Source organism: Petaurus breviceps, unplaced genomic scaffold (genome assembly GCF_028583685.1).
Source record: "Petaurus breviceps papuanus isolate PSGF00001 unplaced genomic scaffold, PetGlider_PUasm1.0 90994, whole genome shotgun sequence".
In the NCBI taxonomy this organism is placed as follows: domain Eukaryota; kingdom Metazoa; phylum Chordata; class Mammalia; order Diprotodontia; family Petauridae; genus Petaurus; species Petaurus breviceps.
Genome location: NW_027187393.1, coordinates 357,818 through 373,649, shown reverse-complemented (window position 1 = coordinate 373,649; position 15,832 = coordinate 357,818). Strand labels below are relative to the sequence as shown.

General features: G+C 41.6%; 2 protein-coding genes across 2 annotated transcripts; one reads left to right on the top strand and one right to left on the bottom strand.

Moving 5' to 3' along the window:
- Window positions 1–1,736: 1,736 nt before the first annotated feature.
- On the bottom strand, window positions 1,737–3,342 carry HIGD2A (HIG1 hypoxia inducible domain family member 2A). The gene is made up of 2 exons (XM_069077662.1): window positions 3,052–3,342; window positions 1,737–2,115 (listed from the first exon to the last, which is right to left on the bottom strand). The coding sequence occupies exons 1-2, from the start codon at window positions 3,206–3,208 to the stop codon at window positions 1,943–1,945; spliced, it is 330 nt and encodes a 109-aa protein (XP_068933763.1). The 5' UTR covers window positions 3,209–3,342; the 3' UTR covers window positions 1,737–1,942.
- A 100-nt stretch (window positions 3,343–3,442) lies between these two features.
- Window positions 3,443–11,519, top strand: NOP16 (NOP16 nucleolar protein). The gene is made up of 5 exons (XM_069077661.1): window positions 3,443–3,687; window positions 3,792–3,897; window positions 8,230–8,305; window positions 9,769–9,875; window positions 11,064–11,519. Exons 1-5 carry the CDS (start codon window positions 3,581–3,583, stop codon window positions 11,205–11,207), a joined length of 540 nt encoding a protein of 179 aa, XP_068933762.1. The 5' UTR covers window positions 3,443–3,580; the 3' UTR covers window positions 11,208–11,519.
- Window positions 11,520–15,832: the final 4,313 nt, after the last annotated feature.

Genomic DNA, 15,832 nt, shown 5'->3' with positions numbered 1-15,832 from the left:
TCAAGTAATTGAGTGGCAACTTGAGCAAGGAAAGGAAGCAAAGCAAGCACAGCATTCCAACTTTGGATTCCTTTTTCAAGGACAAAAAGGATCAAATCATGGAATGGCAGGAAGACAATGAAAATCTTTTTTTTTTTTTGGTGAGATCAAAGTGCTTGCAAAATGTTTTCACCTTATAGCTCTGCCTACCTCATTTCTGCTTTGCAGCTCCCTCATCTGTAGGTAGTAACAACACACTGCTTAAAGGCACTCAAAAGTTTACAAAGCACCTTTGTCACATTCCTGTGAGAGACAATACAAGTATGCCAAGAAGCAAATGCTCAGAAAGATCAAGTGACTTGTCCATGGTCGCATAGCTAATATCAGTACCAGGATTCAAGCTTGGGTCCCTGTCTCCAAGTCCAACCAAAGTTCTTTTCTCTATACTATGCAATTTTAGAGATATCATAGGATTTGAGAATGAGGAAGAACCTCAGATGTCACTTTGTCCAACTTCCCATTTACTGCCAGAATCCCTCTGTATTTATGAAGCTCTCCTATTCTCCCTTTTGAACAGCAGTAACATGTCAGAATTCTGTGGTAAACTCATCCAGGGTCCAGCTTCCATCTATCCTTGTACAGCTTCTAAGTGCTTCTGAACCATATTTACAAGAAGGAAAGAGAAACAAGCTAGTTTTAAGGGGGAAAACCTCCTCCTCTTCTTTAGGTGTTCATTGATATAGACTGAATCATCTTCATTTCTTAGCACTTCAAGAGTTACTCTGGCCAAATAAGAAATTAGTTGCTGGCCAGCCTTTATGAATCAAATCTCTCTGCACTTACCTAAGCCAGTCCTCATGATAAGTATACACTAAAAACTTTCTCTTCCTTGAACCTGAAAATAGCCTGGTGAGGAAAAGTAGGGCAAGAATTATTACCCATGCTTATTTTACAGAGGAAAATGGTGCTCAAAAAGGTTGATTTCCTTATGTCATAAAGCTAGTTAGTGGTAGACTTGGAACCAGAATCCAGGTTTGTTGACTTTGAGTCCAATTCTCTTGCTTGAAAGACTTCAGAGGGCCTTGAGATTAAGCTAGTTCCCCTGAGAAAAGTATCACTGTTCTCGAGGTGGATGCTCTGGATCAAATTCCTTCTCTGGACCTGTTTTGGTAGGTTTGTAGATTTAAAGCTGAAAAGGACCTCAGGAGTCTTCTAGATGAGAAAAACTGAGGTCCAGAGGGTTTTACAAGGTTAGTGAGCAGAGCTAGGTTTCAAATCTAAGTCCTCACACTCTAAACCCACTGCTCCATTCACCGGACCACTTACGTCCTTTGTAAAAGGGGACAGAACTAAATGTGTCTCGTAAGTTTTGTTCCAACTCTGATATACTGTTTTTCTATTATATAACCAGATCATACATAATTCAGAGAACTGAGGTTAAAGCTAAATTCATAGAGCTCTGACAATCAGTCTGGGCACATGATGCAGAAAAAGAATGTCTAATTTGGAGTAAGAGCTTGAGATTGCCATTCTGACACAATCTTTAGCTTCTCTGTGACTTGGTTTTCTCATCTATAAAATGGAGATATCTGTACTATCTACTTTGCAGAGTAGTTGTGAGAAAAGTATACTATATATACTCCCAGAATGTGAGGAATTATATTTATTACCTACCTATTAGATACTGCATGGATAATACAGTGAGGACTATCTGGGAGGAGCAGAAAAAGGGCTGGGAAAACAAAATTGAAGACAAGTTCTGTTTTCAAATCCAAGCACATTTTGTTCTTTAATGAAAAAGTCCATTACATTATCAACAGTTCTGCCTGAGCAAAACACAGGACTCACTGATTAGATATGGCTTCAGCATAGGGCCAAGAAATTCCTCCAATCCCTCTCTGGAAAGTTGCTTGGGTTCCCCTGCAAATGGTCACTGACTCTTTCTAGTAATAGGTCATTGGTCTCAGTGAGGCCTGGGTGATTTCATGGCTGAGACTACCAAGCCCCCGAGAATGGCCATTACTGTCAAGCCCTGAGCCAAGATCCTGGTCCTCATCATCATCTGGGATCTCTGGCTGTTGCCCCGGTGAAAGCAGTAAAGTCCATAAGACAAGGCTCCAGCTGTGGCCAGACAACCTACAGAGGAACAAGACAGGTGGAAAGAGGAAGTTCAACATCAATCCAAGTAGTCAACCAACATGCATTTATTAAATACCTTCCATGTCAGGTGCAGCAATACAAAGATAAAAAATGACAAAATCCTTGTCCTCACAGAGTTTAAATTCTACATATAAAAAGATAAATAAAATTTTTAAAAGACCTAAGGAGCTTTGTCTCCTCTCTATACTCACTCCTGAATCAGAGAGGAGTCCGTGGCCCCAAGAGGCTTACAATCCATCGAGGAGAGGGCAGGGGAGAGGAAGTAATTACATGCAAGTAACCTTAATACACACAAAGAATAAAAGGCAAGACAAGTCATTGAGAAGCATGGGATAGGCTATTTATGTAAGGCAAAGAAATAAAAACCTCTAATTCCTCCTCCCCCCCCCCCCAGCTGTCCCAGTTTTGTGGCTCTTTCCCCAGTTTAAGACGTTCCCTTCCAGGAATGCCCCCTCCTGTGCTCTTAAACTGGTAGGCCCCACCACAGGGCGAAGACCCCTCCTCGGCTAAGGCAAGCAGCTGACTTTGGTTCTGGTCTTGGTGTCTATCCAATTAAGCCCAACAAGCATTTACCTGGAGCCTTTGGTATTCCAGGCCTGGAGCCTGGCCTGGGAGATGCAAAAAACAAAAACCAAACAGTCCCTGCATGGGCGTGGGAGGTGGGGGGGAGAGGAGTGTTGCACCCTGCTGTGTGTATGTGTGTGTGTGTGTGGGGGGGGCACCCGACACTCTAAGTTAGCGAGTTCGAGTTCGGCGGAGATGTGAAAGGGTTTGGGGAGGCGGAGATGGCGCCGGGGTGACCTTGGGAGGTCCTCCCTCCCAGCATGTGCTCCCCACTCGGCTACCTGCCTCTCGTCTTCGCCCCCCCTTGGGTCTGGTTCCCCATTCCCGCCTCCCCTTGTGCCCCCTTACCTATGGGCACCACCGGGTTCTCGCGGATCTTGCGTTGGAATTTGTCCCTGACGCTCTCATCCCGCAAACGTTGCGGGGTGGGGCTGAAGCCCTCAGTGACTGGGGGCGTCGCGGGGTCAAAGGCCACCTCCTGAGCCACCGACCCAGAAGATGACATCTCGGCGGACGCCGACCTCTGGACCCAAGAATTCCTCCACACTCAGTACTTCTTTTGCCCTCCCTTCCCTCTTCCGCTGCCGAAAGCTTGTGGTCAAATCACCGCTTCGGAGGGAGAGGAACCTGCCCCCTCTTCGGCACATGCGCAGTGGAGGATTGGGGGGGGGGGGGGGGCACCGACCAGGAGAACTACCTTTCCCAAAAGGCTATCCGGGGCGTTCAACTAAGCGTGCGCAAGAGCATGCGTAGAAAAGGCGGCGGCGTCTGCGGCGGCGGCGGCTGAGAAAGAAGCGCACGGCTTCCACGCGGGCTCTCAGTGTGTTCCATTGCACGCGTGTGAGCCGTTGGAACTGGTATTCCCCGAGTGGCCAGGATGCCTAAGGCGAAGGGAAAGAATCGGCGGCGGAAATTCGGTTACAATGTTAACCGGAAGCGGCTGAACCGTAACGTGCGGAGGAAAGCAGCGCCGAAGATCGAGTGGTGAGCGCGAGGGCCCGGGGCGGAGGGACTAAGGGCGCGGGGCCGGGCGAGAGGCGAGGCGAGGCGGGCGGGCTCCGCTCACGGCCTTGCTTCTGCTCCCGCAGCTCCCACATCCGTCACGCCTGGGACCGCTCCAAGTCCGTGCAGCAGAACCTAGCGGAAATGGGCCTGGCCATGGACCCCAACAGGGCCGTACCCTTCCGGAGAAAGGTACGTTCCGCCCCTGGCCCTCGCGCAGCGCCCCCAAAACAGAGCCCCTGGCAGGGACTCAGAATCCTAACCCACCCAGGAGCCATCGACCCCTCACTCTCCCATGCCAACCTCCCAGTCTTTCAGCAGGCCTTCAATAAGTGCCAGGCATAGTGCTGGAGATAGAAAGACTTTCACAACATGTTTTAAATGAGTCTCCTTTTTATTCACACAGCTACTCCTTGTTCAAGCTCTCATCGTCTCTGACCTTAACTGTTAGCTTCCTTAATTTGTCTCCTATTTCCAGTTTCTCCCGTCCATTCTCTACATTTTCCAGCCCATTGAATGAATAGTCACCAAAGTGATATTCCAAAAACATAGGTCTGAGCATCATATCACTCCCTTGTTCAAGAAGCTTCAGTGATTCCCTTTTTCCCATAGGATAAAATACAAACTTCTCCGTTTGGCATTTGAAATATTTTGCGGTCTAGCTTTCCAGATTTATTACACATTAATCCCCTTTACAGTCTCTTAAGTTCCAGCCAAGCCAGCCTATTTGCTGTTCTTCAAACAGGGTATTCTGTCTCCTTCTTCTAGCCATTTCACTATTCCCTATGCCGGGAATTGTTAATATTCTTCACGTTTGCTTCTTAGAATCCATCATATCTTTCAAAGTTTAGCTCAGATGCCATCACTTGCATGTAATGCCATTCCTAATTCCCTCATTTGCTAGTGCCTTTTCCTGTGCATCTCATTTGTCCCCCCTCTCCCATTATTTTGTATTTACTTTGTGTATCTTATATAACTACTTATTTATGTATATGTTGTTTCTTGAGTTAAGTTCCTTGAGGGCAAGGACTGTAGCAGGGAGCCTAGCATATAGTGGGTACTGGGTAATTGCTTATTTATCAACTTGAGTGCAGAACTAAACTATCAAGTTGGCACAACTTCATTTAGCACCTTGTTAGGAATATCTAGATAAAGTAGTAGGTGTAGCAGCAAGCACCCCAAGCGTCCTCAGGGTTTGCAGGTACCACAGGTTCTTGGATCTGCTTTGTTAAAGGAAAGCAACTCAAAATGGGTTAACAAGCTTACTTTAATCAGTCAGACATAAATCATTTACCTTGTTCAGGAGAAAAGGTCAGCACCCTGAACCTCAAAGTATACAGGCATAATTATCAAGACAGAAACATCAAGTAGACAGATTTCCAAATTGTCCAACCATTACATCCATACCCAGTCAACATCTGGGTTTCCACATTCTGGGTTTTTCAAAGCCGGGGGACTCTCAACAACGGCTTCCCAGAATTCAGATCAAATCACAGAACACTTCTCAAAGTGAGTCCCAAAAACAAAGCTACACATCAGGGCTTATATAGCCTTCTCCTGGCTCAGAGAATGTAACAACCTTATTGACTCACTGGCCAATCAAGAAGTATCTACTGAAAAACAAGCCTCCCCCACCCCAAGCTTCAGGTGCACTTTAGCCTAGGGGCAGGGAAGATCTTTAAAATTTACATTCTTATTACCGTAGGTTTGTAGATAGCATACATTCCCCCTTTCCAAATGAGCTAATCCCTGGATAAGCTCTACACTTTCCCCTCTTCCAGTGGCAGAGGGTTATGAGATGTTTTTGTCTTCTCTTTGGGCTGTTGTCTAGGGATGTGTCCCTAGGTCTGAAATGCTTTCATACACTCCCAGTTGAATTTATTTTACAAAACTAATTTAGTGGCACCTGTTGTACTTCACAGTTTGTGGTTCTTTCCCCAGGTATTAGAATTGGTAATTATGATTCTGCTCCTGCTTCTTGCTAGTGAGCTTTCCCTGTCTTGGGACTGACACTACATACCCACTACCTCTTAGAATCAAGGTATTTTTTAACCTTGTCATAGTAGTGTCTTGGTACTTTACAGGGGATAGGATAAGTCCTCCTTCATGCCTGCCTAAGCTTTTAACATTTCTTTTTAGACCATGGAATTATTTCAGAGCCAGCTTCTCTGACATTTGTTTCAGGTGGGAAAGTAAACCTAGTGAGAAAGCACAGAACTTGGAGTTAGGAGACCTAAGTGGGTTTTACTGCTAATTTGCTATGCAACTACAGGCAAATCATTTCACCTTTCTGGGTCTTGGTTTTCCCATCTCTAAAATAGACTATATGGAACAGGCAGTATTCAGAGGAAGAAATTAAAGCTATCTGTCGTAAAAAATGCTCTAAATCATTACGGATTAGAGAAATGTAAATCAAAACAACTCCAAGGTACATCACACCTGTCATATTGGCTAACATGACAAAACAGGAAAATGATAAATGTTGGAGAAAATGTGGGAAAACTGGGACACTAATGCATTGTTGGTGGAGTTGTGAACTGATGCAACTTTTCTGGAGAGCAGTTTGGAACTATGCCCACAGGGCTATAAAACTGTGCATACCCTTTTACCCAACAACACCAGTTCTGGGTCTGTATTCCAAAGAGATCATAAAAACGGGAAATGGACTCTCATGTACAAAAATATTTACAGCAGCTCTTTTTGTGGTGGCCAAGAGTTGGAAATTGAGGGAATACCCATCAACTGGGGAATGATTAAACAAGTTGTGTTCAATGAATGTAATGGAATACTATTGTGCTATAAGAAATGATAAACAGGTGAACTCAGAAAAACCTGGAAAGACTCATATGAACTGATGCTGCATGAAATGAGCAGAACCAGAACACTGTACACAGTAACAGCCACATTGTGCAATGACTGACTTTGATAGACTTAGGTTCTCAGCAGTTCAAGGATCTAAGACAACTCCAAAAGACTCATTATGGAAAATGCTAAGCACACCCAGAGAAAGAACTATGAAGTTTGAATGCAGATCGAAGCATACTATTTGCTCTCTTTCTTTGTTTTGCTTTTTCTTTCTCATGGTTCCTCCTATTAGTTCTAATTCTAATTGTATATGAATGTGTAAGGAGAGCCTATATCAGATTGCACGTCTTGGGGAGGGGGGAGGAGGAAGAGGAGGGGGAGAAAATTTAAAACTCAAAATCTTATGGAAGGGAATGTTGAAAACTAAAAATAAATTATTTTTTTTAAATCTTAAAAAAAATAAATGGACTATATGGCCCTTTCACTGGTTTTAACTCTTACTTTTTACTAGTTTGTACAAAAAAGAATATATACTTACTAGCTATGTGACCCTGGGCAAGTCACTTAACCATGATTGTCTCAAAAAAAAAAAAGCCTATATGGGAAGCATCACCCTCTTCTGAATACAAATGTCGCAGACAGCCTGGATCAGCTCAGCCTTCTCCTGACCTCCATTCTCACACCCCCAATTTCCTATTGGACATCTCAAACTGGGTGTCCTGTCTTGCTTAATTTCCATGTGTCCAAAATGTAACTGATTTTTATTCCTTAAAATACTCTTTTCTTCATAACTTCCTTGTCATTGTCAAGGGTGTACCATCCTTAGTCATCTGGGTTGACAATTTAGGGATCATCTCCCCACTCTCAGCCACTAGGTATCACAGTGCATAGAGCTCTGGGCTCCACCCTCAGATACTTAGTAGCTGTGTGATTCTTGGTAAGTTACTTAAACCTATTTCTGCCTCAACTGTGGTGGGCACTTAATAAATATTTCTTTTTTTTTTTTTTTCCCCTTTTGGAGGGGAGAGAGCAGGGCATTTGGGGTTAAGTAACTTGCCCAAGGTCATACAGCTAGTAAGTGTTGTCTGAGGCCAGATTTGAACTCAGGTCCTCCTTACACTGGGCTGGTACTGTATTATTCACTGTGTCACCTAGCTGCCCCAATTAATATTTCTTAACTTCCTATACTTCCCCACACATACCATCCAATTTGTTACCCAGTCCTTTTGATCTACTTTATAAAACATCTTACGTTCTACCAGATTCCTTTCTTTGTCATCCTTAATGTTAGAGATTAATCATGTATAGATTTTGTTTGTTCATGGTCGATTGTGCATGTTGTTTGCCTCTCCCCCATTAGATTGTGAGCTTCTTGAGGGCATTAACTGTTTTTGCTTTCTTTATATCACCAAATTTAACATCATGCCTGGCATATAACAGGCACTTAATTAAAAGTTTGTTTACTTGACTAGAGAATAACTGTACTTGCTGCCAGTTTTGTTTTTAGCTAGCCTCAGTATAGACACCCAAGCAAATGACTTTAGTGTATTGTTTAGTGGTTGATGAGCAAGTGCTCTGGGAGCTCTTTTCACAGAATGATGACCACTTGATTTCTTCAGTGACTTTTGAGTGTAACACCACAAACATTTCCAAATCTCTCCCCCTGAAATTGTCAAATCATATTCCAGGCATATTTCTTCATAGTATCTTTCCTCACAGGTAACGGCAATGGATGTGGATGTTAACAAGGAAAAAAAGCCCAGCAAGATAGTTCGGAAGCCATATGTCTTGAATGGTAAGTATGTTGTTTTACCTACCTGGAATATGCATCTTCTATCTTGTCACTTCCACATGAGTCTAGAAATTGGTTTCCAGATTTGGAATATTTTAGAAATGAAAATAAACATGTGTAGGTTTACTGATGTAGGTTATTTTGGAAACAATACAAGATTGTGAGTCAGAAGACCTGAATTCTTATTTTAGTTTCACCATTTACTAATATCACCATAGGTAATACTTGACCATCCAGAGCCTCAGTTATTTATTTGTAAAATGGGAATAAAAATCCCTTACCTCATTTGGGTTGTTGTGAGTTAATTATGGATGTGAATATACTTTAGGAATGAATCATTATGCAAATGGAGAGCTTGGGTCTTGGCCAAGCACATTTTGACAGAGGCTGATGGTGCTTTGTCATAATAGGATGGGCAGTCAGAAGAGTTTAAAATCAGAGGATTGAATGTGACCTAACTAGAGGCACTTAGGTCAGTGGTTTAATTTTAGACAAGAGAAAACTAGCTAAAGAAGGGAAAGTAACTTGCCTGAGAGAGAGTTTGTGGCAAAGCTAGGACCAGAACTCACGGAGTTCATAGTATAATAGAATTGAGCAGAACAAGACTCTAGATATCATCTAATCCAACTTCTTTATTTTACAGATGAGCAAACTGAGACTCAGGTTAATTTACTTGTTCAAAGTCACATAGAAAAAAAGAATTTGAGGGGCAGCCAGGTGGCGTAGTGAGTTAAGAGCGCCGGTCCCAGAGTTGGGAGACCTGGGATCGAGTCTGGGCTCAGATACTTCAGCACCACACCCAGAAATAACTGGCGTGTAACCTTGAGCAAGTTACTTAACCCCAATTGCTTAAAAAAAAAAAAAGAATTTGATTTTGGTTTTCTGGCTCCAAAACCACTGTTTTTTCTGCCAACTTTCTGAGAACGGAGAAAAAAGGGATGGGTAGCTGGAGTATTTCCTAATGCTGAATAGTTTGAGTTATGTATTATACTCAGAAATTGTTATGTGATGGTGGTGGGGAAATGAGGAGAAAAATACTGGATTTGAGTTTCTGGTGGTGGTCTGGTTGCCTTAAGGTGATATCTAGTTACCTATAATTTTAGGAAACTATATCTTGTTAGAAAACAATAACAACTCCTATTTTTGTAGTGTTTTAAGGTTTTAAAAGTGCTTTCCTCATCACTGCGCTGTGAGGTAGGTAGTAGAGATATCATTATCCCTGTTTTTAGATGAAGAAACAGGCTTAGCGAATGAGTGACTCAGCTCAAGGTCACACAGCTAGAGAGTGGGAGCTGAAATTCAAACCCAGGTTTGAATACTCCTAAGTACTCTCTTTGTACCACCCTTGTGGAAGATTAGTTGTCTCCTGTGTGCATAGGTTAGGTAGCCTAAAGGGTTTTGATGAATTACATGTTAATGAGAATCTAAATGAAAAGACTGGGCTATATTTTTCCCCCTTTTTCCAGACCTAGAAGAGGAGGCCAGCCTGCCTGAGAAGAAGGGTAATACCCTTTCACGGGACCTCATTGACTATGTGCGCTACATGGTTGAGAATCATGGGGAGAACTATAAGGTGAGCATTTGATTTACCTCTTGGGTCTCTTAGGTCCTTCCCAGAAAGGCCATTGACCCCTTATCCCCAAGAACCTGAGCATCCTGCATGTGGCTGTATGACTTCTGTTAGTTAACTTGTGTGATTTCCATCTGAGCGTGCTTTGGTTTTGCTTAACGTTTTTTCCCCCTATTTGGAATTCTCACCCTCCCCTACCTATTGAGAAGTCAGGGAATACAGTACATAGGAAATTATGCAAAACATATTTCCACATTATTTGCTCAACTTTTTATGAAAAAGATACTTGAGAGGAAGACATGTTTGTTAGAGTGATTGGTGTGTCAAAACAAAATGTATCAGATTTTTTTTTCCATCCTATATAAGGTCTACATACAGGAATTGGCAGTGTGATGTTACATTCCTTTAGTAACTTAACACCTTGCTACAGTAGCAAGTTGGAGGCACTTTGCTTAGAACAGAAGAGTGATCATTCCTGCTTATAAAGCACTTTAGGGTTTATAAATATTCTTTCCCCTGTTGTGAGGGAAGCAGTATGTTACCCCTATTTTATACAGGGGAAAACTGAGGCTCAGAGAAGGTAAGTTGATTTACCTAGAGTTATATGACAGTGTTTCAGAACTTCTGATACCCAGGGTTTGCTCACTCCTGTATTTTATTTATTTATTTTGGGGGGCTTTTTGGAGGGGGGAAGGCAGGGCATTTGGGGTTAAGTGACTTTCCAAGGTCACATGGCTAGTTTTGTGTTAAGCGTCTGAGGCTGGATTTGAACTCAGGTGCTCCTGACTCCAGGGCCAGTGCTCTATTCACTGCGCCACCTAGCCACCCCTTGCTTACTCTAGGCTGCCTCTTAGCCCACTGCTTCGTCCATACCATAAAAAGGCAAGTGGCCCACTTTTTACCCAACTCTTCCTTTCACAAGGCTGAAATAGTTTTTCATTTTGGATTCTCCTAAAGTGCCTGAATTTGGGGTATGAGATTCCCTGGTAAGAGCCATTAGCTACTGAAATAGCTCCTCCAGGGTCCTTCAGCTCTAAGATTTAGCAGACCAGCAGATTGTATTTGGTGACTTAATTCCTATATAGATTTGGGCTTTACTTTTTGAAGAGTGGTTCAAGATGGAGGAAAGGAGATGGAGCAAGAAGGCTATCCCATGAACTTTCAGGATAATCTGTCTCTTTTTTTCCTTAGGCAATGGCCCGGGATGAGAAGAATTACTATCAAGACACTCCAAAGCAGATCAAGAGCAAGATTAATGTTTATAAGCGCTTTTACCCTGAAGAGTTCCAAGCCTTTATTGATTCCCTGGAGAAGAACAAAATGGAAGTAGAGTGAAGGACAGTTGTTTCTTAGCTAAGTGAACATTGTTGGAGGCCTGGGTGGGTGAGGACCTGGAGAACTAGGTGGAAAAGTATCTGGTGAGAAAGGAGTCCTGTCCATGCTTTCTTGGGTTTCCCCAAGTTGTGCCCAGTCTTTTCTTCCCAGCTGGTGATGGAGTACAGAAAGGGTCAGTGCTGTTGCCATAAGTAGACTTCTGGGAGTTGGGAAGAAGGGGAGGAGCCAGAATAAGTTGCCTCTATAGAAGGGATTTTTTTTTAAAATGCTGTCCTTGAACATTAAAGCTCCTGTGGCTTTAAAGCTTTCAAATAGTTGTCTGTCAGTTGTAGAACAAAACAGGCCATGGGTTAAGATGGCAATGTTCCCCTGAGTCACTTGGAAGTTCTTTCAACTCAGCTGTTAGAGAACCCTTCTAACCCTTGATGAAGCTGTGTCAGATTCTCTACAGCTTTCCCTTTGGGAGAAAGCGGAAAAAAGACTTAACCCCTTTTCTACAAAGCAGTCCTTCAGATGTTTGAAGACAACAGTCATAGCCCACCCGAGTCTTTTTCAAGCTAAGCATTCCCCAGGCATTATTTTCCCCATTTTAAGGATGAGGTCCAAAAGCAGTGAGGTTATTTGCTTAGGACCACATAACTGTAGGAAGTATTTAGGCCCTAAGAGTGAAATAGTAGTCTTCCTACTATAATACACTGCCTCTCCTATTTGTTTATTGTGTTTTATTGAACTGGGCAAGTCATTTGATGTCTTCTATTCAGTTTCCTCATCTGAAAATGATGGCTGTTAGTTGTACCATCTACCTTCCAAGGTAGTTATAAAATAAGTGCTTGTATACCATAAAATGTTATGTAAATGTCAGCTGTTATTTGTCGTAAGAGAATACCTTTAGTTTCTACAGTGCCTTGCAATTTATAAAGCAGTTTTCTAATAAATAGCTCTCCTGGGAAGTAGCTAGGATTGATATTCATATAACATAACTGGACTGGAAGGAAGCTCAGGTCATCTAATCAAATCTATATTAAACAGTAATCTCATACTTGCTCAGAGGACCCGGCTTCTTGAAGATCTCTGGCAATTGAGACGCTTACCTTTTAGACAATAACTCTATTAGGAAATTATTCCATTTATGAAACTGACATCAGTGTTTTCCACCTATTATTATCCCTATTGTCTTTGGAGACAAAATAAAACTACTTCCTCTAACACGTAACTGTTCTAAATTATTTGAAGAAAACAATCGTCCAACCCTCCCAAAGTTGTCTTCAGGCAACTGAGATGAAAGGAATCTTAAAAATAATTTATGCCACTTCCTCCATTTTGCAGATGAGGAAACTGAGGCCCAGGTGGGTTGACAGTAGCAAGTTCCAGAGGTGGAATTTGAACACTCCCAACTCTAAGTCCAGATTTGTAAACATCGAGGGCAAAAGAAGTTGAAGGATTATGTATGTACCTAGTAAGAAGTGGAGCTGAAATTCACCTAGGTTTTTGTTTCCAAGTTGCAGTGTTTTTCCCATAATACTATTTTGTCTCTTCCAAACCAAAATCGTCTTAAATAACACTGAGGGGTTTTTGTTTTGGGGTTTTTTTTTTTTTGTAACATTTATTTTGTACTTTCAGCATTAAGTTTCACAGTCATTTTTTAGCCACCAATAATCCAGTTTATGTACCTCCTTAGAAAAACTGTAAACATAAGCTCTTAGGTAGAAGACTTAACACTTTACCTTTCAGAATTGTATGTTGAACATTCTTCTTAATAGGGATCCATCCAGATAGCTCCTGAGAAGGGAAGGCTTGAGGTTTCTTCCCTCATACTTATGCTTGGCCACCAAGTTAAACTAAAACATGTGATTCCAGTCCATAGGAATCTGAGAGGAAATGCATTTGATCCTAACAGAGAAAGAATTTGGATAATACTAGCTGACAACTTTGAAAGTTTACAAAGCACTTTTCTTTCCTACATTACATTTCCTAGTATCCTCACAACCACCCTTGGAGATCAGTGCTACAGATGGAATTATCAAGAGATGACTTGTCTTTCAAGGTCACAGAAGTAATAAGATTCATACCTTTGTTCTCTGAACCCAGATCCAGTGTAATAGATTTTAACTGTGTATTAAGGTGTTGAGTTAATAACATTAATTCAAACATTTTTCATTGCCTACCATATCCAAAGCAACATGCCATGTGTTGAAGCATTGTTTGTTGTACCATTTTCTAGTCTACCTAGACCTCACAGTGGGTTGGGATACTAAGAAAACACTGGTGTTTTGAAAGCCACTGTTGTGGTAGAAGCCATATAGTTGTTTCTGTCTAGTGTTTCTGGGCATTGAGTATCACTGCTGGCTTGTTGGAGTGAGTGAATCATAGTCAGACTTCCAAAGAGGAAGCTTTAGACGTATCTCCCTCCACTGTTTTACTCTGACAAAGAACTAATTTTCTAGACTTGCATGGGGGCCGAATGTGAAGAATTCTCCTTGGAAATACAAAAGTGTACATTATTTTCATGACTGTTTCGCTTCACATCAGTTCAGTTTCCCACATTGATGCAGCTATAGGCCAAACCCTTAAAATAAGGTCTCTTCAGAAAAAAAAACATAAATACCCTGAAAAAAGTTATCATTAAGTACCGTATTAAAAATATTTCCTGTGCAAGTTTTTACATTTTTTATTCAAATAAATATACTTTCTTATGTTTATTATCTTCACTTTTGTTATCATAGTCTGAGCAGCAAGGAAGCTTAGAGATATTCAGTTTTAGCCCCCTTGTTTTTAGATTGGGAAATAAGGCCAGAGAAGTTAAGTAGCACATATTAAGAGTATGATTATATCCTGAACACCTATTATACAACTATAATTTGAAGAAAAGTTGTCTATTCAGAGAAATATGCTGAATAATGAGCTGTGTCTACTTCTCACCCATTGTGAAGCTTAGTTCTAGTGAAAGATCCTGGTCATGAGAAGCAATTGGTAAATTTTTTAGGCCATCAGGCATTTAACCTTCCTAAACTGTTCCGGTGGAGAGATAGTAGCTCTGCAATCACTGGGCCTGGGTTCAGATCCTGATTTTCCTGTTTCCTATCTGTGTAATATTGGGCAAATTCCTTCATCTCCTTGAGCCTTGGATTCTTAGTCTGTAAAATGATGGCATTAGATTGGATGCTCTCTAGAACCGTTGTCACATTAAATCCCATGTCTTTCTCAAGAGGTTTTTAATCTAAAAAGTCAATCAGAAGACGGGCTCAGTGTACACTTAAATTCTCAATGATGTAGCTGTTGTCTAACCACAAGGTACATTTGGAGTCAGAAAAGGGGGCATGCATATTTAGACTGGATTCTTTAAGGCAGAAGCTATAGGGGAAGGAGCTAGCTGCATGGAATTCAGGTAGTGAAAGGAGCTGGGTTGCCAGAGTTGGGTTTTTGTTTTTTTCTTTTTTGGGGGGAGAGGGGAAGGTAGGGCAATTGGGGTTAAGTTACTTGCCCAAGGTCACATGGCTAGTTTTGTGTTAAGTGTCTGAGGCTAAATTTGAACTCAGGTCCTCCTGACTCCAGGGCCAGTGCTCTATTCACTGCGCCACCTAGCCGCCCCTGAGGTTGTCTTTACAGCAGAATAGTTTGGGAGCTGAGTTCCACAGGGTCAGAAATTTGGGTGAGAAAAATTATTGCTTAGGAGTAGCTGAGGAAGAAGTACCAGGAGAACTAGAAGGAAGCTAAATAATGCTCATGTTTTTATTTTGTCCTGTTGGGTACCAGTTGAGATGAGTATGTTAACGATCTCAATTGTGAAGTACAATGATTAGATATGAATCGGGAGAGGGGAGCTTATAACCCAACTGACACCTCAGAAAGAGATGATAATGCTGTGATTAGCAGCCCTTTAGCCCAGGTAATAATTCCCAGGAGTCTCTAGTTCTTCCATGCAGCACCATTCCTGAAGAATATTTCCAGCAAAGCTTTTTTAAAATTCCCAAATTACCCCAACTCTGATTTTTTCTTTTTGGTGGGGAGAAAAGTATTCACAAAGTCCAACATCAATACTTGTTCCAAACATAATATTTACTTATTATAAAGGAAGCTGTGGTCCATAGGCTAGAGGAAAGTTAGGAAATCATTCTGATGGCTAAAGGACCCAGATAACCTCTAAAATTGCAAAAGACATTTCTAAAATCTTAAATTCATACTTGCCACACAAATTAACCTTTTAAGATTCCATGCAAAATAAGACATTTCTAAATGACTGGACAGCTAATTAGAATTTCAAGTAAAAATTTTTGTCTACAATAAAAGTATACTGTAGAGGGGTGGGTAGGTGGCACAGTGAGTAGAGCACCAGCCCTGGAGTCAGGAAGACCTGAGTTCAGATCCGGCCTCAGACACTTAACACAAAAACTAGCCGTGTGACCTTGGGCAAGTCGCTTAACCCCAATTGACCTCCAAAAAAAAAAAAGTAGACTGTAGGGTACGATGAGTTTTTTTCGAGGGCACAAACTTACTAAGCTTTCTTTCACTCATTCTTATGTCACTTGAATGTATCTTGCTCCCTTTAATTTGACTGCATTGTGGAACTGAACTTTATTTTTGTTACTTTTGGATTTACTTAATAAAAATTTACCTCCCTAAATTTT